The 25,188-nt window shown below is 32.0% G+C and overlaps 1 protein-coding gene across 1 annotated transcript in view; it reads left to right on the top strand.

The window, feature by feature from the left end:
- Window positions 1-25,188, top strand: part of SLC2A13 (solute carrier family 2 member 13) — a 141,902-nt gene that overhangs the window by 63,305 nt on the left and 53,409 nt on the right. Inside the window, exon 4 of the mRNA XM_052000189.1 lies at window positions 15,862-15,970. Within this exon, the coding sequence (XP_051856149.1) occupies window positions 15,862-15,970 (109 nt within the window). The remainder of the gene's footprint in view (window positions 1-15,861; window positions 15,971-25,188) is intronic.

Here is a 25,188-nt window from a genome sequence, read left to right as displayed (position 1 = left end):
AGATCTGCTCTTTTCTTTCACCATAAAAGCTGTCTATCATTGGAGTTTTCTTTACTTTCTTACTCATTTTTTTAAAAGTTAAGTTTTGCTTTTAGGGTAGGGGAGCTTTTCCAAGCTTCCTCTATAAGTAGTGGCTTCCTCTATAAGCAGCTACAGCTGCACTGGGTCAGTGCTGATTCGCTCCCAGTGCTAGGTGGACATGGCCAGGTCCTGTGAGATTCTGGCACTTCAGGGTTTTTGTCTTTGATGTTTTATAACTTCTCTGCTGATCTACTGGCTTTTAGCCAGGGCAGAGTAACCAACACTACTGCTGTAGATTCCTCTCCATAGCAGATGGAGTCCGCACTGCCCTGGGACTCTGCATGTTATTTGCTTTGGCATTTGTGCTCAGCTGCTTGTGCTTGACTGCTTCCCTCCCATTTCTGACTGAAACAGACCTTTTCTGGTCTGTTTCCTCCCTGAAGATTTTCTGTTATGCAGACTCTGCACCTCCACACCAAGATTGCACCATCTCACAGAGTCCACACCATCCTGAGACTCTGCTGTCTGCATTGGCATATGTGCTCAATTGCTTGTGCTGGCTGCCTCCTTTCCATTTCCAATTAAAACAGACCTTTTCTAGTGATCTTCAAGATTATCTTCTGCTGGTAATTTGCTGCACTCCCAATATTTGTGGGTTCTGCCAGGCCAGAGCTAATTCAGATGCTGGATTTGATCATTAGTCTGAGAGTTGTAGGAGGTCAGAAAGAAACATATGTCATCTCAGCCATCTTGGCTCCACCCCCATGACATCAATCTTTTATGAAAAAGAATTGAATGACTTTGCTATTCTCTGCAATATTGATCAAAGCCAAGTAAATCAAAATGATGAAACATGCTTTCCATCTCCAGAGAAAAAAACTGGTATTATCTGAATGCAGATTGGAGCATACTGTTCTTCCTTCCTTCCTTCCTTCCTTTCTTTCTTTCTTTCTTTCTTTCTTTCTTTTCTTTCTTTCTTCTTTCTTTCTTTCTTTCTTTCTTTTTCTTTCTTTCTTTCTTTCTTTTTCTTTCTTTCTTTTTCTTTCTTTCTTTCTTTCTTTCTTCCTTTCTTTTTTCCTTTCTTTCTTTTTCTTTCTTTCTTCTTTGGATAATTTATCTCAATAGAGACAGAAAAATCTTTTATCAAAATACAACACATTCTTATTAAAACACTAGAAAGCATAGGAATAAATGTAAATATAATTATATATGTATGAATTAAAAAATAATAAATGGAGCTTTCATTAAAATGATAAGTAGTTTTTATCCACAATGATCAGTGAGCATTTCTATAATTATATTATAATTTATAATATAAGGTGAGATAGGTATAGTCCTAAAATCTAAATCAGGAAGAATAAAATATATGAAAGATACTGAAGGACAATATCATGAGTAAATATTATTACAAAATTTCAGAAAGTATACTGTATTATAAACTGGTGATTTTTACAAGTAATCTTTTATAATGACCAAAATGGATTTTTACTAGGGACAGTTCAACAGTAACTACATGGTTATTTCAGTCGATGCAGAAAATACATTTTACAAAATATGGCACTTATTTATGTGAAAAAAACATTAAAAGTACAGGTAGAGGGAATGTTTTTGAATATCATAAGAAATATTTATCTAAAACCAAAATCAAGCATAGGATTCAATGGGAATACATAAAATCCTTTTCAAATAAATATGGGAGTGAAACAAGGAGTGCTCACTTTTTCTCCTATTATTTTATATAGCTCTACAAATGTTAGCCATAATAATAAGAAAAGATAAAGAAATTAAAGGGATAAAACAGTAAAGTTGCTATAAATGCATAAAGTATCTAGGGATTTATCCACATTTTATTTACAAAATGCTCCTTAAAAAAATGAACAACTTAAATTTTGTGAGGGATATTCATTGCTCAATACTGGTTTCTGCCAATATAGTAAGAATGACAATACTACTAGAGTTAATTTGTACTTTTGATATTATACTAATCAAATTACCAAGAGTATATTTTATAGAATCTGATAAAAACAAAAATCATTTGGAAAAAACAGAATATAGAATATCACGGGAAATTACCAAAAGAAGTAGGAATGAAGAAGAAAAATCACACTTCTAAACTTTGGAATATATGCAATATAATGCAGTAGCCACCAAAATCACCTGGTCTTGTTTAAAAAATAGGAAAAGAAATTCAGACTAGACAAAGAAATATCAGAAACAATTGAACTAAATATTTAGCCCAGAGATTGACACAATAAAAATAGCTTTTTAAAAATAATTGCTGGTAATATTGAAAAGTAGTGAGGCAAAAATCATATTTAAGCAAACACCTTATACCTATTCCACAAAACATTCTAAATGGATATGTGACCTTAAAATTAAAGCACATAGTATTAAAAACAATTGAAAAGAAACAGATCATATGCCTCTTACAGCTATGGGTAGAATACACATTCTTAAGCTCTAAACTGACAGAATTAATTGCAAAAGCTATAACAGCTAACTGATTACAGGAGACTGAAAAGGTTCTGCACAGACAAAATTAATGCACCTAGGATAGAAAGGAAAGTGATTGGCAAAAAACTTTACATATCATTTTTATAAGACTTTAATATCCAAGATATATAAATAGTAAACATATATATTCTACTAGTCATTCCCTAATGTGGTCAAAAGATAACAGTGGTCTCAAAAGAATTGCACAGTATTCACAACCATATGAAAAAATGCTCCAAATTTATAGTTCTACCTGCCCTCAGGAGGACCCCCTGTGCTTGATGACAGGGAGACATTAGAGCTGGGAGCTTGCTACCTTCCTTAGCACATAAGTAGATACCAGCACTTGGACTCCTACATTCCTTGACTAAGTATCAGGTAAGCTGCCAGATCCCTATGGCCTCCAATACTGCCAGCCACACTTGAACCAACCCCCTCAGTACAGAATGAGATACAATGGTCCCCCATGAGTCTCAGGACAACAGCAGGACTGGGCAAAGCAATAAGATTTGCACAATAAGCTTGATATAGTGCCCCTTTTACCCTAGTAACATAACTCAAATTTAAAAGTAAGGAAAAAAGGCTAGGGGCATCTAGGTGGTGAAGTGGATAGAGCATCAGCCCTGAAATCAGGAAGACTTGAGTTCAGATCTGATCTCAGACACTTAACATTACCTAGTTGTGTAATCTTAGGCAAGTCACTTAACCCCAATTGCCTCAGGAAAAAAAAAAGGCTAAAAAAGATGTGCAAAAAATAATAAAATAATTTGATCGTAGAAAATTGTTATGGTTACAAGGAAGAACAAAATACAAACTCTGAAGAGGACAACAATGTCAAAACATCTGTGGAGCAAAGCTACAAAGAACAAGGGGAATTGGTCTCAAGTCCAGAAAACACTAATTGAAGGGCTCAAAAAGGAGTTTTTAAAAAATCAAAAAAGAAATATAGAAGAAAGATGAGAAAAGAAATGAAAGCATTGCAAGAGAATCATGAAAAAAAAAAACTATACATCTTGGAAAAAGAAAACAACTCCTTAAAAAGTAGAATTGGCCTAACGGAAAAGTAGATACAAAATTCAATAAAGGAAAACAATTTCTTAAAATGTAGAGTTGGACAAGTAGCAGCTGACTCCATGAGACATCAAGAATCAATCAAAACAAATACCAAAAATGAAAAAAATAGAAAAAATTCAAAATACCTCATTGGAAAAACAATTAATCTGGAAAATAGATTCAGGAGGGATAATTTAAGAATCAATAAGCTACCTGAAAGAATAGCTTATTGATTCTTAAAATCCTCAAAATGAGAACTTGGACATCATACTTCAGAAAATTATCAATGAAAACCACTTTTGTATCCTAGAACCAGAGGGAAAATTAGACATTCAAAGAATACACCAATCATCTCTAGAAAGAAAACCCCAAATGAAAAACTCCAAGAAACATTATTGTCATATTTCAGAACTATGAAGTCAAGGAAAAAATATTACAAGTAGCCAATAAGAAAAAATTCAAATATTAGAAATCCACAATCAAGATTACACAGGTCTTAGCAGCTACAACATGAAAGGATCAGAGGTCATGGAATATGATATTTCAGAAGGCAGGTGCTAGGACTACAACCAAAGTCACCTATTTAGTAAAAGTGAGCATAATACTAAAATGGTAAAAATGGTCATACAATGAAATAGATTTCAAGCTTTTATAAGAAGAGCAGAGCTAAACAAAAAGTTTTATTTTCAATATCAAGCCTGAAGAGAAGCATAAAAAGGAAAGAGAAAAATGTAAGGTATTCAATAGGGCTAAATTATTTTCATCCCTAAATGGGTAGGTGATACTTGTAATACTTAAGATTCTATCAATAGTGAATTTAACTGGGCTTATATCCCAAAGAGATATTAAAGAAGGGAAAGGGACCTATATGTGCAAAAATGTTTGTGGCAGCCCTGTTTGTAGTGGCTAGAAACTGGAAATTGAATGGATGCCCATCAATTGGAGAATGGCTTAATAAATTATGGTATATGAATGCTATGGAATATTATTGTTCTGTAAGAAATGACCAACAGGATGAATACAGAGAGGCTTGGAGAAGTTGAACTGATGCTAAGTGAAATGAGCAGAACCAAGAGATCATTATATACTTCAACAACAATACTATATGAGGATCAATTCTGATGGAAATGATTCTCTTCAACAATGAGAGGATCCAAATCAGTTTCAATTGCTCAGTAATGAATAGAACCAGCTACACCCAGTGAAAGAACACTGGAAATAAGTGTAGACCATAACATAGCATTTATACTCTTTCTGTTATTGTTTACTTGCATTTTTGTTTTTCTTCTTTTTGCCCTAATACATGGTAAATATTTGCAAATGCATTAAGTACAGCTGAGTAAAATGTACACTTGCTTGTATTCCCATTCAGAATTCTCCTGATGTCTGTCATAACTAACTTTTCTAAAATTCTATTCATCAACTCCTTATTTATTATTTTTTATGGCTAGATTTATCTAGATATAAATGGAGAAATTGAGGTGTAATTTATTTAACTCTCCCCCCCCCAACAATTTATATGCCATGTCATTTGATGTAACTATGTTCTATACTATTATTACTGCATTGTCTTTGGTGTACCTTTTAAGGAAAATATAATTTTCCTGATTATCTCTTTTAATGAATTCTCTTTTTTTACTTTTGTTTTGCCTGAAGTCATGATTACTACTCTTCCCCTTTTCATTTTGTCTGAAGCATAATAGATTCTGTTCTAGGTCCTTATTTTAAATCTCTATGTGTCTTTCTGTTTCCAGTGTGTTTCTTGTAAACAATATATTATTGGATTCTAGTTTCTAATCCATTCTGCTATCCTATTCTGTTCTATGGATAAGTTCAAATTCTTATTCATGCTTACCATTACTGTGCATTTCATTCCATCTTATTATCTTCTGTTTATCCTTCTTGTTTTATCCTGTTACCTCCTCAAGAGTTTGTTTTGCTTCTGATCCCTGCTTCCTTAACTGACATTCCCTCTTTTCACTGTTTCTTACTCTTTCTTTGAATCCCTTTCTTGTCTTACTTTCCTGTAGGGAAAAATGAATTTCTATCTTCTATGTGTATTTTTCCTTCTTTGAAGCAGTTCAGATGAGAATGAAGTTCAAGCATTGTGACAATCCCACCCTTTCTCTCTATTGTAAAAACTCTTTCTTGTTCACCTCTTTTAGTTTAAATAATTCTTCCCATTTTTCCTCTCCATCTTTGCACTGCATTGCTCTTGCTCATGTCTCTGTTTTTCTTTTGATATTATCCCCAAAGAGTAGATGCATATCTGTGCCTTTTTCCTATCTATTTGGCTTAATGACAATAAAATTCTTAGTCATTACCTGTATTATTACCTTCCCATTTGGAAGTGTATACAGTTTAACCTTATTAAGTCCTTTGTGATTTCCCATTCCTGTTTACCTTTTGATGTTTCTCTTGAGTTTGAATGAATGTGAGATTTTCTATTCAGCTTTGGTCTTTTCATCAAAAATGCTTAGAAGTTTTCTATTTCATTAAATATCTCTTCTCTCCCTTCCCCATATGATTATACACAGTTTTTTTCTGGGAAGAATACTCTTGGTTATAATCATAGTTACTTTTAACTTTCCAAAATATTATGGTAACTGTTAAAATCTTGGATGGCCATGACTCTGGATCATTGTATTCCTTCTGATTGCTTTTAATATTATCTTCTTGACCTCAGAGCTCTTGAATTTGGTTACAATATTCCTGGGAGTATTCATTTTGGGATCTCTTTTAGTAGATGATCAGTGATTTTTTTTTTTTTTTGCCTTATGGTTCCAAGATATATGATAGTTTTCCATTATAATTTCTTGAAACAAGATATATAAATTCTTTTAAATTATGTCTTTTAGGTAGTCCCATAATTTTCTAGATCAGTTGTTTTTCCAATGAGATGTCATGTTTTATTCTTTTTTTTTGTCATTCTTTTGACTTTGTTAAATTGTTTTTTGGTGTCTTGTAGTCATTAGCTTCCATATGATCTAACCTACTTTTTAAGGAGTTAGTTTTTTTTAGTAAGGTTTTGTACCTCTTATCTTTTGGCTAGTTTTTATTTTTAAGGGATTATTTCCCTCCATATGATTTATGCTTCTTTGACTAAGCTCTTTTTCTTTATAACTTTCTTAGTTTAATTTATTTCTCAACTTTTCCTTCACCATTCTATTAATCAATTTTTTTTAGCTCTTTTAGCAATTATTGTTGGATCTGTGTCCAATACATAGTCTTCTTTGAGAGATTGTCTGATGATAGTTTCAAATTGATGTTCTCTTTGAAGAAGTGTCTTGAGCTTTCCTATCCCCTTAGAAGCCTTTTATGGTCAGGTTCTTTTTTGGTTGTTTGTTCATTTTCCTAGCCTATTTCTTGACTTTGAAGCTTATAATTTGACTCTATTCACCTTTGAGGGAGGATTCCTGGCCTGAGCTTCTGTTGCTCAATATAGGGTCTGTAATTTTTTGGTACTTTCTAAATGATATGATCTGGGTATAGATATGGTCACTTCCTTCCTGCTCTGTGTTTGTATTCTTTCTCAAGTATGTGCCCTACTTCCTTGTGACTGGTATTCTCCACACTGGAATTGTGACTTGGAATTTGGTAACAGACTATGAAACTGCCCAATGGCATAGGATATTGTGATCACTGTTAGCACAGGAGTCCTCTGGAATGTCTTTCAGATCAAATGTTAAATTGTTTTACTGTTTTGGTATGTTGGATGTGTCCAGTGCTCATGATGTTACAAGAATCCTCCTTAAATCCCATAGCACTGTGCCATTCTATTTTTCTTTTGCTATTTTACTATTATTTTTCTGCAGGCCTCTCTTTCTGTCTTCATTAGCTTACCTATACTGGAACAGTGAGTCATGCTGATTTTTTTTGTTGGTTTTTCTACCGAGAATTCAATTTGATATCTTCTATGTTCATTTTGTAAGAGGTTTTGGGGAAATTTTAGCAGTCATGATATTTCACTTTGCCCTTTTGGTTCCATGATCTGGTTCTAAAACACCTCTATATTTTATTTGTATGTAATTATTTGCACATTGCCTCTACCATTAAACTATGAATTTCTTGAGAGCAGACCCTGATTTTTTTTTTAATTTGGCATTCTTTGACTCCTCAACATTTAGCACCTGTACTTTAAAAATTCTAATTGAGTTACTGAATGACTCTCACTCATTCTTGAATAAAAGAACTACAATAGACTGATGCACAGTGTCAATAATTCACCTCTTTTTAGATTGTCTCTTAGGCAGTCAGTGGTTTCAATGCTACTATCTAATCCTATAGAAAAGAAAGAAGAAAAAATGACTTGCCTTTCCTTAGAGCATTTACCAGTTTTAGCTTTTGCCCCATAAAGTCTTGAAGGCATTTAACATTTTTCAGTGTTCTCTTGGGAAACTCATTGGAAATACGAATTATCTGGGATTGTGGATATGCTTAAATTGCCTTATTTCTTTTGGAAAGTCACTAAAATAGTGTTAGGAAAGACTTACGAAAGTATTAGATCAAGTAGAGATGGCTGCTATGAAGATATTAATTTATAATTGTCAGTTTGCAGAGTTTCTATTAAGTATTTAGGTCATATAATATCTCAGCAAGGAATGAATGCTGATCCAGATTCAAATACGATCCCTGATATTTAGTAGCTGTGTAACCCTGGGAAAGTAATTTAATATTGTTGAACCTCAATTTTTTCATATGTGAAATGAGGGAATTGAACCCTATGTTTTCTAAAAGTCCTTCCTGTTCTAAGGAATGACCTTACAAAACTATGACTTAGGAGCAATATTATTCCAAATGAGTGATGAACATCAGAAACCAACACTTCTTCCAGTAAAGAATTTAGTGACATTGAGATTTGCTATTCTGTACATAAATTGTAATTCATAACTTTGAAGTTATATGTCACCTGAAAAATCCAAGGCCATGTGTATGTATGGAGCTAAATGTGTGTTTAGAATAATTCACTGACATATTTTGACTAATGCCAAGTTACATGCTGCTTTTCAGAAATGAGTAACAGCACTTGCCATTTTTAATTTCACTAATGTGAATGAAGATGCTCTATCTCAAAGGTCACACGTCACCAAAATGATAGTAACTCCTAAGGAAGGAGTAAAAGCTAAAAGTGATACCCAATGGGATAGGTAACAATCAAATAAAAATATAACTGAGAGTTTAAGATTCCATCAGAAACTATACCAGCATGAAGTGTATGAAGACTGTTTTTATCTCAGTTGTCTATTGATGATGAGTAGAGAAAGCAGATGGCTGATGGAGATCTGTGAGAAGTAATACAAGCCAAGAAAAAAGGAATTCAAACTCACTGATGCCAGTTTAATTCCCCAGAAGGCATCTTATTATTCAGATAGTGACAGAAATTAGTTATTTAAAGAGTATTCTATTGGACATAACTTATTCCTTATGTGGAACCAGGGGAAAAAAGCTATTGCTGCCCCATGCATGTAGATCTTTGGTCATAAAAACACTTTATAATGCCTTTGGGCATATGGACCAAGAAAGAACTCTAAAATTATTAGGGCCTGGCTTCACTGGCCCAAGATAGCAAAAAATATCATAATGAAATGTAAGAATTGTACATGTACTGTATATTTGGAAAACATATTAACAAATCTTTAGAATGTATTTGTATAGATTTTTTTAATCCCAAGGAGATAGTAAATATATGAGCCTCATTTTATAATAACTGATCATTTTATAAGATATGAACAACCATATGCAACTATGAACCAAAAAACTTCCATAGCTACTAACGTATTGAGGAATATGAATTTTTTAGTGTATGGGTTTCCTATGACACCATGAGAGTCATTTGGATAGAAATAGTTTTGAAAACAAATTACTTAAATATAAATTTCAGTTTTAGTTGAAATAAGATATCAAGAACTCTATGTCACTCAAGGAAATTTATGACCTGAATATTTCAAACAATGATTGTTATGTGGCATTTTTTAGTTCATGTTTTCAATTCTACAAGAAATGATGACTCAGGATTTATATGATATTTAGTATTCTTTGAATAAGATCTACATTTACTTATTGGCTTATGATTTGGAGAGTTGGAGATGAAATTACTCACAGTTATGCACATTATTCACAATTAATAGCTTTTGTGGTTGAGAAAGAAGTTGAGCTTAACCAGCTATACTTTTGCTCAAAAGAATTCTGACAAATAAAAGTACTGTGCCCAAATTTGTCATCAAGAACTGTGAGGTAGGAGGCCTTTAAAAAGAATTCATAAAACCATCTGCTTTATGTATTGTCCATTTCATAATGGTCATTTCTAAAACTCTGCTACATATTGTTGACTATATATTTATATTCATATGCTCTATGTATATATACATGTCCATATGATTTTCTATGTCTATATGTAAATACATACACATGCCCATTCACATAGACACACACATGACTGTACTATATTTATTTCCACTTGTCATCCATTTCTCTGGAGGTGGATAGCATCTTTTTTTTTTCCTTCTGAGACAATTGGGGTTAAGTGACTTGCCCAGGGTCACACAGCCAGGAAATATTAAGTGTCTGAGACCAGATTTGAACTCAGGTTCCCTTGACTTCAGGGCTGGTGCCCTAGCCATTGTGCCACCTAGTTGCCCTGCTAGATAGCATCTTCTTTTATAAGTCCAAATTTTCCATGTTTTTCTAAATCAACTCACACATCATTTCCAAGATCACAGCAATATTCCAATTTAAGCATATTCTGCCTAAGAGACCATATAAAAGTTTTTCCTCACTTTCTACATTCTCTCTATTTTTGGCTATATAGGTTTTATTTAAATTAGAAATTTTTAATTAAAATAATCAAAATTATTTTTTATATACTGTAATCAAGCTTTCACCTTATAATATGGTTTAAGGTCAAGTACTACTGATTCTTTTTCCTTTACATTTTTGATGCTCCTGACTTTTTATTCTTCTAATTAAACTGTGTTGTAAAATTTTAATAAATCAGTTAAGTAATTTTTAATAATTTAATTGGGATGGCATTACATAAATAGATTATTTAGATATTTCCTTTTCTTATTATATTTACTTTATTAATGAAAAATAAATATTACTTCAATTTTTTAGTTCTAACTTTATATAAAAAGTGTTTTATGTTTATATTTATAAATATGTTTCTGTTTTGGCAGATACTCTCAGTTATTTTATACTGTCAAGTTATTTTAAATGGTCTAGAACAACACTGAATAATGTGGTTGATATTTGATTTCTCTATTTTTCTCTTTTGCTTAAATCTCTTTAAGCTTTAACTCTGTCTGAAATCATGATCATTACCCCTAGTTTTCTTTACATCATAATTCAATCCTGACCTTTGTTTTATGTTTCTGTATAACATTTTTATAGTATTTCTTGAAAACAACATATTGTTGAATTCAGAATTTTAATTTTTATCAGTTTTTATTTTATAAGTAAATTCATCCCATTCAGATTCTAAGCTGTTATACTTTTATATATTTTTCTCCTTTCTATTTTTCCTCACTATCCTTCTTACCCTATTCTTATCTCTCCTCATTCCTCTGTTTTTCTTCTACCCACGACCTTAACCTACTCACCTCTACAAAAATCCCTTCCCTATTCTCTTCCCCTATTCTATCTCCTTGCCCTCTTATTTCTTTTTTTAATTTGGAAGACTTTTATATATACATTGATACATATGTACAAACATAAACACATACACACACACACACACACACACACACACACACACACACACACACACGGCGTTCCTTTTTTAACTCATTCTCAATGAGAGTAAGATTTCAAAACTATTCACCCTCTCCCCTATTAGACTCTTTTTAAATTTATTTTTCTTTTTTTGTGGCTTCATTTGTTTGAGATAATTGATCTTTTTTAATCTCTCTTTACACTGATTTATATGTATATATTAGAATCACCCCATCATTATTAGCTTACCTCAATTCTTTTTTTCAGAACACTCATTTAAAAATAACAATTATGAAAAATTAATAATATTTTCATATGTAAGAAGTAGATGATTTTATCTTACTAAGTCCCTTATTGCTCCTTAATGTTTACTTTATATTTCTCCTGCATGTTATATGTAGAATTTGTCCTTAAGTTCTATTTTTGTCACAAATTTATGAAAATCTTTCTCTCTCCAATTTTTTTGTTGTTGTTGTTCAGAATTATATTTAATTTTGCTGGGTAAGTGCCCTTGGTTGTAACTCCAGCTCTTTGGCTCTATGAAATATATTATTCCAATATATTGGACTACAGACTTTTAATATAGTAGCAGCTAAGTCTTGTGTAATCCTTATTATAGTTCCATTATATTTAAATTGGGTTTTGTTTCTTGTTGCTTCCAATATTTTTTCCTTAACCTGGGAGCTTTGAAAATTGGCTATGATATTCTTATAAGTTTTCCTCATGGGATCTCTTTTAGGTTGTAATTGATGGATTTTTTTTTCTATTTCTGCTTTGCCTTCTTATTGTAGAACTTCAGGGCAATTTCCCTTGATAATTTCTTGTAATATTGCGTCAAGTTTTTTTAATCATAATTTTCCAGTAATCTAACTATTCTTATACTATTTCTCCTCAAACTGTTCTCCAAATCAATTGTTTTTCTGATGTTTCACATTCTCTTCTACTTTTTTTCATTCTTTTTGTTTTAGAATGTCATTAGTTTCCCCTTTGCCCAATCCTAGTTTTTAGAGAATGATTTTCTTTCTTAACTTTTTGTCTCTCTATGTCAAGTTACTCACTTTTCTTTTCATAATTTTCTTGATTTTGTTGGATTGCTCTTCCCCTCTCTAATTTTTTCTTGATCCTTCTTATTTGATTTTAAAGTCCTTTTTAAGTTCTTCTAAAAATCTTTCTCTGCTTGGGATCATTTGATGTTTCTCATTTTAGCTAAAGAATGACTTTTTAAAGCTCCATTATCTTCCTCTGAATATGAACCCTGATCCTCTCTATCTTCACAGTAATTATCTATGGTTAGATTCTTTCTCCCTTGCTTATTCATTTTTATTATTATTTTTTGTTTTATTTTATTTTTAGCAGCTATTAGTGTAGTCAAATTCTAGTCCCAAGTTATGGGGATTTATGGCCCAATCCTTAGGTCCTTCTGTTATTTTCTGAACTTTGAATTTTACTCTCTAGAACTACTGGTAATGCTGTCCCACAAATGATATTGCTCCTTGAAACATTATTATTTAAATCATTTATTTTTTACATTAAAAAAACTTGAGTCCTAAATTCTCTCTGTCCTTCCAGTGCTTCCCTCATCTACTGTGAAGATAAAAAATATAATTTTAATTATTTTATTTGAAATCACACAGAACATATCTCCATATCAGCTAAGTCACAGAAAGGTTAATGGTATAAGAAAAAAAAAAATTTTCTCTCATGCATTGTCCTAAACTTCAAGCTTTTTCTTCCTTCCCTTCTCCTTCCGTCCTTCTCCTCCCCTCCCCTCCCCTTCCCTTCTCTCTCCTTCCCTCCTCTCTTTTCTTGTGACTGATCACAAGCACTTTCTGCCCTCGAACTGAGACTCAGAGTTGTGTATGAACAATAGAATTGCCAAATAGTGCTGAGTCCTTCACTCAGTATTAGTAAAAGGTTCTTTGCATTCTCTTTCTAACCTCTGATCTAACTCTCGAAGCCACTGTTGCAAGTGCAGCACTGGTGCTTGTTGCTGCCATTTGTGTTCTGAACCAGCCTTTATCCCATGTCACAGAGCTCTCCTGCAGATCTTTTAAGTTGTTTTGGACAGGAAAAATACCTCACCTTAATCTTTTGTTGTTTCTGATGTTCCACAATTTATTTGGTATGTTATTTTCAATATGATTTTAAAAAGATGATTTTGTCTTCTCTTTATACCTTTAAAAAAGCAAAACCCCTCTCAATAATTCCACTTAATTTGGCCCCTCAAATACTTTCTGGTCAAAGGAAACATGACAAAAGAGAGACCTAAACAATTTCTTTGTATTGCTTGGATTCTTTTGATCAGAAAAAGCCTTGAGTAATTCTACATGGAAGATAGAATAGGAAAAGCCAGAAAAGGATCAAGGGATCCCTTTTTGCAGAGTTCATTAAACATACAGCTTCTGGAAAGTAGGACAGCCACCAGTGGTAACCAGGGATGTAATAATGAAACCTTAGCTTTTTTAAAAAAAGAAAATTCAGTGATTATTATGATGGCAAGTTCAATTACCAAATCTTATTTGCAATAAAATGGGTACCCTATTAGAAATTGACCAAAAATTATAAGGGGGCATATAATGAAGAATATCTTGAAGAAGAGTATCTTGATAATGACTACAGTATTAAAACATTTAATTATCACTACAAACCTATATTCTGAAAAGGTATCACCTAGAATAAATCTCTTGCCCTTAGAAGGAGTAAAAAGATTGACATAATAAAATTTCCAAGCAAAGGCAGGTTAAAAAATATGTGACATCATGAGATCATACTATATTGATTTTTCAAAAGAGGATGCTCTAAATGGCTCAGGTGGGCAAAAATGGCTGCATAATCCTTGGTTAAATTGATCAAGTAGTCCAGTGCAATGGAGCATCACAGTCCCTACATCCAGGTAGATGATGACTGTAATCTCTAATCTCTTCTGTTCTTATGAGGGCATCATCTTTGTTATTCAGTTAACTAGAGCTAGCATGATGTTTTTGATGAGTTCAAATGGGGACAGGCTCAAGTAATCAAACCAGGCAAAGGGAAGGAATAGAATGGTACTTCTCACTTTCTCTGTTAGAGAAGCTCAAGCAGGATATCCCTGGAGAGAACAAGTGGAATTGTTCCTTTCCCCATCAGACAGCACTTAATCCATGTAGGAAGAGTAATAGAGTGACATCTCTCCTATTTCAGTAGGCAATCCAGGTTAGGCCAGAAGACTGGCAGAAGGGAATGCAATGATATTTATTTCTTTCCTAGACAGGTAGGCAGGAAAATAGACCAAGCCAAGACTCCAGCTAAGAGAGCAGGATTTTCTGTAGAAGAAGGAAATGAAAAAAAAATAGATGTCCATTGCAGGGGTCCTCAAACTACGGCCCGCAGGCCAGATGCGGCAGCTGAGGACGTTTATCCCTCTCACCCAGGACTATAAAGTTTCTTTATTTAAAGGCCCACAAAACAAAGTTTTTGTTTTTACTATAGTCCGGCCCTCCAACAGTCTGAGGGACAGTGAACTGGCCCCCTATTTAAAAAGTTTGAGGACCCCCGGAACTTTAGGGAATGGCTAAATAAACTATAAAATATGACTATATGGGATATTATTTCACTACAAGAAATGATAAAAATGAAGAATTTTGAGAAGCTTGGTAAGAGTTGTATAAATGATAATAAATAATTAGAACAGTACAAATGAAAATAATTATAAAGCAAAACTAATCTCTTTCTAAAGACCAAGCTTGGCTCATGAGAAGGCTGAGAAAATGTAACTTCTTTGCTTCATTGCAGTTGTGGAATATGATAAAAGTTTTCATATATGTCTTGTGTGCTTGTTAGTTTTGCTATTTTGAATTTTAAAAGTCAATGTTACATGGGGTGACTCATTGGGCAGTGAATATGGAAGGGATAGCCACATCCCACATATATTCAAAAATATAAAGAAAAATGTCATCTTTTTTTAAATGTTAAACTGAACTAGATTGTTCATCTAGCTTCCACTTAAAGACCTGAGTTCATTACTAACAGAATAATTTGTTCCATTTTTAGAAACTTTTAGTTGTTTATATTTTAGAGCCAAAATTCCTAAAATATTTGTCAACTATATTGCAATAATTTTTGTATTTTTGTAAACTAGCATAGATACTATTCACATGGCAGATTTAAAAGTTTTATGACTGACTTTGTGTATAGGAAATGAAGGTCTAGTTCCTATGCAGAGTAGGTTTTTATATATTTATAAGAAGTGGTAAACATAAAGTAAATGTTTGATAAATGTATGTCACTGATAAATTAAAGAGATAAAGCTTAGGTCTTTCAAATTGGTCCTAACTATGTAATTCAAGGTTTCCATGAAATTCTTTGTCTAAGTTTTCTCATGTTGATTTCAAAGTTTATCCTTAAGGATATTCAAATTTAATTGAAAAAAATGGCTTGTAACACCAATAATTCTAGAAAAGTACATTTAGACATTTTGTTCTACCTAGAAATACTTAAATAAAATTGAGTCCTCTGAATTTTGAAATTCAGGGCAAATAATTTTACTGTAGATTCTCAATATGAGAATGAAAGAATAACACTTCTCTCTGTTTCTTTGTTTTAAAGCTGGACCTGTGATCTATAGAATGCTGACTTACCCTCCAACTCGCCGAGCTTTAATTGTGGGTTGTGGCCTACAAATGTTCCAACAGTTATCAGGCATTAACACCATCATGTATGTATTCATTTCTTGCTTTAAAATGGAATCGTTGATTTGGGAGTTTTTCAACATTAAAATTATTTGAAGAAGTTTTTATAAGTAAATTTCATAGACTTATGAAATTACTGTTATATGCTAACTACATTGGTTTATTCTTTTAAGTTTGGCTGTAGATAAAATGTGGTTTAGAGTAATATGGTTTAAGTGGCTAAAAATATTATTGATTTAATTCACCTTGAAAATTTGCTACATTAGGTATTATCCATTATAGTTTTTAAGAGGGTGTCTCAAAAGTCTTTTAAGCTTTAATAGCTATTAAGGGCTTATATTATATTAAACTTTAATAAATATCATAATTTAAAACTTAGTAAGACTTTGAGAATATCCTGTATTCTTGGCCATAACATTGATTGTTACAAAGTAAAAATGGCATTATAGAATGTATAGAGGGAATATGTATACATAGAATTAGTCTACTTCTTGTATAGTATATTTGGTCTAACAGAGAAAGACAGAGACAGGAAGACAGAGAGAAGGGACAAAGAGAGACAGAGAGTACAATCTCTCTACATGGTGGTCTTGTGATGCCAAGAAAATAATAGCGGGTCACAAAACCTGAGCTCTAATTCTCACTCTACCACTTTTATTAGCTTTATAACACTAACTAGTCAACTTCCTTGAGTCTTTTTTAAATTCAATTTTATTTCATTTCAGTTCCAAATTCTTCCCCTCTCGTCTCCCTTTCCCTATTCAATGAAAAAGTATGAAAAACAAAACTTCTTACAAATGTTAATAGTCAAGAAAAACAAATTCCTCTGTTAGTTATGTACAGAAAAAAATGTTTCATTTTACACTCTGAATCCAGTACTTCTCTTGTATTTGATCATTTTGTTAATAACAGTTCCTAAGTGTTTCAAAATTGTTTCTCTTTACTGATTCTTGTATAAGTATTTTTCTAGTTTTACTCACTTCATTTGCTTCAATTCAAACAAGTCTTCCCAAGTTTCTCTGAAATGCTCCCCCTCATCAGCTCTTACAGCATAATATATTCCATCATATTCATAAAGCATAACATGCTTGGCTGTTTCCTCAGTTGACAAGTACCTTCTCAATTTCCAATTCTTTGTAACTACAAAAGTAGTCTAGTAGTCTAATATTTTTGTACATACTTTTTTGTTCTTTCCTCTTTCTTTGATCTTGCTGGAATATATATGTATATACATACACACACACACACACACACACACACACACACACACACACATATACACACACCTGATAATGATATCACTGAGTGAAAAAGGTATGCACATTTTATTAGCTTTTGGGACACAATTTCAAATTTCTTCCTAAATGGACAGATCCACCAAAAAGCTTTTAAGGTACTTGTTTTCTTACAGCCTTTCCACTATTTGTCATTTTCATTTTAGTCAACTTTGCTAATCTAATGGGTGGGAGTTAAGATTTCAGAATTGCTTTCATTTGTATTTCTCTAATAGTGATTTAGAATACGTTTACATATGGCTAAAGATAGCTTGGATTTCTTCCTCTGAAAACTGCTTATTTTTTTTTATTATTGATCAATTGAGGAATGGCTCTCATTCTTCTATGATCCAGTTCCCTCTGTATCATAGAAATGAGTTCTTTAACAGAGAAACTTGCTGTAAATATCACCCCTCCACTTCTTGCTTATATTCTAATTTTATCTATATTGGTTTTGTTTGTGCACAAATTTATTGTTTTATTTTATTTTAAGTTGAAATTTTATTTTATGGAAATTGTTTATTTTATCTCCTATTGGTCACAAACTCTTTCCCTATCCATAGATCTGATAAGCAATTATTTCTATGCTCCTCTAAGTCATGTTCCTATTTATTGCTTTTTTTTTTTTTTGGCAAATAGAGTGTGAAATGCTGATCTATACCTAATTTCTGCCAGACTGCTTTCTAGTTTTCTCAACAGTTTTTGTCAGATAGTGAGGTCTTCCTCCAAGAGTTGTAATCTTGGGGGTATCAATATGAGACTACTTTTTCATTTATTTTTATATATTATGTACCTAATCTGTTTTACTTAATAAACCTCTCTATTTCTTACTCAGTACCAAATTGTTTTGATAATTATGACTTTCTAGCACAACTTGAGATCTGGTACTATTAGTTGTCCTTTCTTCTCACATCTTTTCATTAATTCTCTTGATTTTTTTTTTACCTTTTTTTTGAAACTACATGGGCATTTCATTATTTTTTTTAGTTTCATAAAATCATCCTTTGGTAATTTTTATGACACCGAATAAATAAATTAATCTAGGTAGTATCTTTTTTTATCTTTTTAGCTTAGCCTTTCTGTGAATAGTTAATTTTTTCCCAGTAATTTAATTTTATCATTATTTATGCAAAGAATGTTTTTTGAATGTGTTCATAAAATTCTGATGTAGGTCTTGGCTAGTAGATTCCCAATGTTTTATATTATCCATATTTATTCTCTATCTCTTCCTGGCTGATTTTGTTAGTAATATAGAGAAATGCTGATAATCTATTTAAGTTTATTTTACATGCTTCAATTTTGCTGAAGTTGTTAATTATTTTAGTTACTTTTTTAGTTGACTCTAGGTTTCTCAAAGTAGATAATCTCTCTACAAAAGTAGTAATTTTATTTTCTTTTCGCCTTTGTATAGTCCTTTAATTTCTTTGTCTTATTACTATTGCTAGCATTTATTTATTGAATAATAATGGCAGCAACAAACTTTCTTGCTTTTTCTGTGTTTTACTGTAAAAGCTTCTAACATATCTATTAGAGATAATACTATTTGTTTAGAAAAATAAAGCTTATCAGTTTTTTTTTTAAAAAGCTCCATTGATTCTTATGCTTTCCAGTAGTTTTTTTTTTTTTAAATGAATTGCTGCTGCATCTTGTCAAAAGGTTTTCTTGAATTTGATGGTCTAGTCTTAGGTCATTGTATTGTTGAGGATAACTAAGTCACGCACAGTTGATCATTTTACTATATTGTTGTGATTATATACAATGTTCTCATTCTTCTTACTTAACTTTGTATCAGAAAATCCTGGATTTTCTAAAATCATCCTGCTCATCATTTCTTACAGCACTATAGTATTCAATTACAGTCATATACTTAATCTGCTTGTTTTCCATAGTTCTTGCAAAAAAAATCATAATTTTTTGTTAACTTTGTCTATTTTATGGTGTAAGTCAAAACCTCATAGTTGTATTAATTTGCATTTATCTAATTTTTAGTTTTTAGAATATTTTAAAATATATTTGTTGGTAGCTTGTATTTCTTAATTTGAAAGCTGTTTATTTCCTTTGACCATTTATCTATTGAGTATTGGCAATTATTCTTATAAACTTGAACTGGTGTCTTTTACATCTTAACATATGACACTTTTTTTCAGAGAAAATTGATGAGAACTATTCCCCCAAGCATGTTTCCCTAAAAGACATTCATTTTATTTGTTCAAAATTTTCAAAATTGATAATAATAATTAACATTTATATAGTGCTCACTACATGCCACACACTATGTAAGTACTTTATGAATATTATATGAACAAATTTGTCCATTTTTTCTTCACCAATCCTCTCTATCCATTGTTTAGCCATGGACCCCTACCCATAGATGTGGACATTATTTGTTCCTTGTTAATCTAATTTATTTGTGATATCAGCATTTACAGCTAATTCATTTGAATCCATTTGGGGTTTATTGTGATATATACAATGTGATCATGATCTATACTTTATTTTTCCAGGTTGTGTTCCAGTTTTCCCATCAGATTTTAGTCAGATAGTTCTTGGTTAGACAGTTTGGTCAGTAGATTCTTGTTCTAGTAATTGGGGTCTTTGGATTTTTTTGAACAGTATGCTACTGAATATATTTGCTTCTCTGTATTTTGTAACCAATTTGTTCCACTGATCAACCTCTTAATATGTTAAAGAGAACAACTCATTTTGATGATTCCACTTTGTGATTACTGGTAATTTCAGTCAAAGTATACACCCTTGTTTCCTTCCTTTAAAAAAAGCTAGGTGGCACAGTGGATAGAGCACTAGCCCTGAAGTCAGGAAGATTTGAGTTGAAAACTGGTTTCAGACACTTAACACTTTCTGGGCAAGTCACTTAACCCCAATTGCTTCAGCAAACAAACAAACAAAGAAAGTTTATTTTCTCTATTTCTAATTAGATAAATTTAAAAATTGATCCTTTCCATCCACCCTCATTGAGAAAAACAAAACAAAGCCTTTAATACATAGCTGCATAATAGCAAAACAACATTAGCCACGGCAGAAAATGTCTCTTTCTGCATTTTAAGTTTATTACATCTCCCTCAAGACAATGTTTCATTGTATTTTTTACTTTTAGTTTGTAATTACATAAAAAATTCCAAAGCATATCAAAGTTGCTTTATGTTATCATTTTAACTCTTCACAGCTTCCTCTTAAAATTGTCATCATATTCCCCAAGAAAGCTATTTCTTCTTAGTTTCAAATTTATTGACCAGGAAAAGAACTGTTATAAATATGTTTGGGTGGGGGTAGCTAGTTAGTGTAGTGGATAGAGCACCAGCCCTGAAGTCAGGAGGACCTGAGTTCAAATCTGATTTCAGACACTTAACACTTCCCAGCTGTGTGACTCTGGGCAAGTCACTTAAGCCCAATTGCCTCAGCCAAATATATATATATATATATAAAATATGTGTGTGTGTGTGTATGTGTTTGTGTGTGTGTTTGGATGTGGGGATATGTACTTTTTTCTTTTCTAGCTAGATCAGTTTGGTAACTTTCTAGTTATAGTTTCAAATTATTTTCCACAACAGTTGGACCAATTTATCAAAAGTGATATTTGTGTGTCCTTGGGTAAAATTGCCTAACCTCAACATCAAGTCTAGAAGGAACTTGATAAAATATTGAGGTCCAGGAAGGTTTAGTCAGTTCATCTTTAGAATGAAGAGCCAGGTCATGCTGAGGTTTCAGAATGATAGAAGATGACTAGAGTATTAAGTGACTTGCTAAAGATCTCATCTTTGTTAAGTTGTCTAAAGCAGGATTCAAAGCTAAGATCCCTAACTCTAATTCAATACTCTTACAATTGTACTAAACAGCTTCATTGCAATGTGTCAAACTACATTCTTATAGTTTTCCCATTCATTCTTTAGAATTAGATTATTTAGTTTCCAATTAATTTTTGGTCTATTTTCCCTTGACTTTTTATTGCATCATGATTTGAAAAAAAATGCATTTAGTATTTCTGCCTTATAGTTTTCCTATATGAGATAGTATACAAGTTTCAGTCAGTACAATTTTTTTCTGATTTGAATACACACACGTACACACACACACACACACACACACACACATATATATTACAAACTCAATCTAATTTTTGGCACTTTGGCACTTACTGTCTTAAGTACATTACAAAAGTCTGTACTTGGGTTAGAAATCTCTTGATAATATGGAAAATATATATGCATATTTGTCTATATACATATAGACATACATATTTGAGTGTATATATTATACATATTCAGATTGTCAATAAATTGTTTTTGTCTCCAGTTTTATTACACATTCAACTAGTTGCCTTTAACTCTCCCTCATGTGCAATCATTTAACTCACTCTCTCTCTCTCTCTTTATATATATATATGTATGCATATATATAGATAGATGGATATAGATATACATGATGTTGATCTAATATGTATGAATATTATTAAATTTTATATCTTAATATCTTATTAGCCCTGTAAATTTTATGAGGACAGGATTACTACATTGTTTTTTGTTTTTCTATCTTCCTCCTTTTCTACTTCTCAGTCCTAAATTTAGTGTAGTGTTCCATAACTAATAGTTATTTAATCAATGTAAAGACCAGGTGTGGTGGTTATGTGATGGTAATTCCTGCTATTAGAGAGACTGAGGCGGGTGGATATGTTAAATTCAGGAATTCTGAGTTGCAGTGAGCTAAGCCAGTAGTTGTATGCTTGAAAAATAAACAGAAAAAAAAATCAATGACAATTTAGAAAAAAAAAGTGTGTGTGTATACACACACACACACACACACACACACACATATATTGTATGTACACACACAACATATATAGTTTTATTTTGATTATCTTAAGGAAAAAAGAGGCAAAAGGGATACAAAAGGGAAGAAAGAGGAAGTGTGAAACTTAATATTTTACATAAATAGAAACCATATAATCATTATAGAAGGCATAATTAGAGCAACTTATCTAATATTTAATGTTTATTTTAACTAGACAAAGTAATAAATGTGTATTTTGTGAACAAAGAGTTTGGTATTGGAAGTTGGAATAGGAAAGAGGGTAGAAATTAAAAGAGAAGATAAATATCTTTATTATTACCATTTTATAGATGAGGAAAAATCCTAAGAGAAGTTAAATGGTTTGAAAAGGGCTAGATAACTACTCAGTACTAGGGCAAGTAAGAGGACCTAGTAGATAAGGTTTGCAGTCGGGAAGACCTGAATTTCAATTGTGACCTCAGACACTTACTAGCTGTGTGACCTGGGCAAATCACTGCATCTTATTTGCTTCAGTTTCCTCACCCATAAAAAGCTAGAGAAAGAAATGGCAAACCACTCCAGTATTTTTATCAATAAAATCCCAAATAGGGTCACTAAGAATTAGACATGATTGAAATAACTGAACAACAATAAAAAAATGTTGGCTGGATTTACATTCAAATCTTGATTTACACTCTATCTACTCTCATTTTTATTATATTAGTATGACCCAAAAGTAGACATTTAATTCTCTCCAATTGTTTGCCTTCTTTTAGTTTTGTAATCGGTGTTCTTGTATTTTTATTCTTCTAAACCCTACATTTGTCTTGATAAGTTACATTCCAAATTTCTATACATTTTGTTGACTATTTAGAAAAAAGTTTTTTTTTTTCTTTCTCCTGCTGGAATTTTTGTAGACTGGCTGATGATTTTTGTGTTTCTATATTTTCCTACTTGATTTACATTATTTATTATATCAAATATTTTAGTATCTGATATATATCAACTAATTTTAGTTGAATTTTTAAGGTTCTCAGTTTAGCTGCAAAAAATTACATGTTTCTTCTTCTTAAGAATATTTATTACCTTAATTTCTTTGTCTTCCTGCAATAGCAAGTATTTTTTGAACTACCTGTGTTTACCCGATAATAAGACACTGTCTTATTATTTTTTTTTTTTTTGGACAGAAAAACACCAGAGGGCTTATTTTCATGGGAGGGCTTATTTTAATGAACATTGACAGCAATTTTAATAAACAGGCAAATGTGAACAAAAAAAAGTACCTTTATTCAAAAATGATCATGTCATCTTCGTCAACAACATCGTCATACGTGTCCATACCCTGAATTCCATCCTGGATGTCTTGCGCCTCTATTTCCTTCAGAAGAAGTGGACCCAATCTGTCATGTCCAGCAATATAGCTCTCTCTTTAAATGAACATATCTTGTCCAGGTAACCTGCTCGTAGTGCCTTGGCAACACAGTTGTCAGTAATTTTATTCCATGACTTCTTCACCCAAGTCACGACTTCTTGCAGACAGGGCTTCACAAAGTTTCCACGCTATCCATTTTATCTTCTATGGTCTTTTATCATTTGATTATGCATTAGAAAAAAATCCAAGAGGTAACCTTCCAAACACCTGAAAGATTGGCAAAAGTTAGTGATGTCAAACTGCATGAAAACATATAGATTGATGAGATTAACAAGGACATTTGACAATCATATTCTTGTATTTGGAACATTTTTCACAATGGAACATAAATAGGAACTGAGAAGATCTCTATGAATTTATGAGCTAGACTTACAATGTAGAATGAGACATATTTTTTATGAAGGCTTTATATTTATTTAATTGTGCAATTGAAGTTAAGTTGGAGAAACCTAATAAATGTGTAAAATGAGCTTTTGGATTATTCTTACATAAATTTCCATTGTTCTAAGAAACAGAATATATTCATTTCACTTTTTCTAGGGACTAATTACTCAGTTTATGCAGGAACTGATGACGTTGTCTGTGAATTTCTTTAATTTCTTTTAATTTCTTAGCTCTCCACCTTTTCCCACTAACTGATAGCTGTAGAGATTATTGTCTTACTTATTAACACCTCTCCCACCAGTTGAGTATTTAATGAAATACTTCAGTAATAATTGTCAGTCAGGTTACATTTATTTAGTGCTTCATATGTGCCAGCTCTGGAGTTTCAAAGAAAAGGGGAGACCCCAGTCTTTGCTGTCAGATAATTCACAGTCTAAAGATAGAGACCAAGTACAAACAAGATACAAACAAGATATATAATGTAATATAATTATATATAATAATAAAATATATATAATTATAGGTATATAAGGGAGATAACAGAGAGAAGGCACTAATATTAAGGGGGAGATAGGAAAGATTTCTAAGAAGTGAGGTTTAATTGGGATTTGAAGGAAACCAGAAGATAAAAGAGGAAGAGGGAGAGAATTGCAGACATGGAGGATAGCAAGTAAAAATACTCAAAATAAATACAAGAAACATCAAGGTCAATATCACTGAATCATAGAATATAGAAGGGCAACCATCCGTCAGGCTCTTGTAATAATTCAGGCATGGGATGATGAGGACCTGTACTAAGATTATGGCAATGTCAACTGAGAGAAGGAAGTTTATAATGAGAGCTATTATAAAGGCTGAAATTATAGTACTTGACCATTAGTTGGAACTAAGTTTTAAACATGTTACATTTAAGATAGTAACTTTAATTTGTTAATGACTTTTACACTAATATACTTTGGCACATTTGATCTTTACAATAACTCTATAAGTATAATTATCATTATCCAATCTTAAGATGAAGTTAACTGAAACCCAAACATGTTAATTATAATAAAAGCTAAGATTTATATAGAGCTTACTAAGTGCCAGGTTATAATGATTATCTCATATGGTTCTCACAGCAAACCTATTATTATGCCCATTTTTACAGATGAGCAAATTGAGGCATACAGAGGTTAAATAAATTGCCCAGAATTACACAGCTAAGAAATGTCTGAAATTGGATTTGATCTCAGGACCTTCTGACTCTGGGCTCTCTATATACTGTGATACCCAACTGCCCCAAAATGTTATAGACAGTAAATGTCAGAGATGGGACTTGGCTCCTAGGTTTTCTAGCCCTAAAACTTGACACATTTTCCATTAGCCA

The sequence above is a fragment of the Antechinus flavipes genome, chromosome 5 (assembly GCF_016432865.1).
Source record: "Antechinus flavipes isolate AdamAnt ecotype Samford, QLD, Australia chromosome 5, AdamAnt_v2, whole genome shotgun sequence".
NCBI lineage: Eukaryota > Metazoa > Chordata > Mammalia > Dasyuromorphia > Dasyuridae > Antechinus > Antechinus flavipes.
Note: the sequence above shows the minus strand (reverse complement) of the source record. Positions and strands in the feature narration are given on the sequence as shown.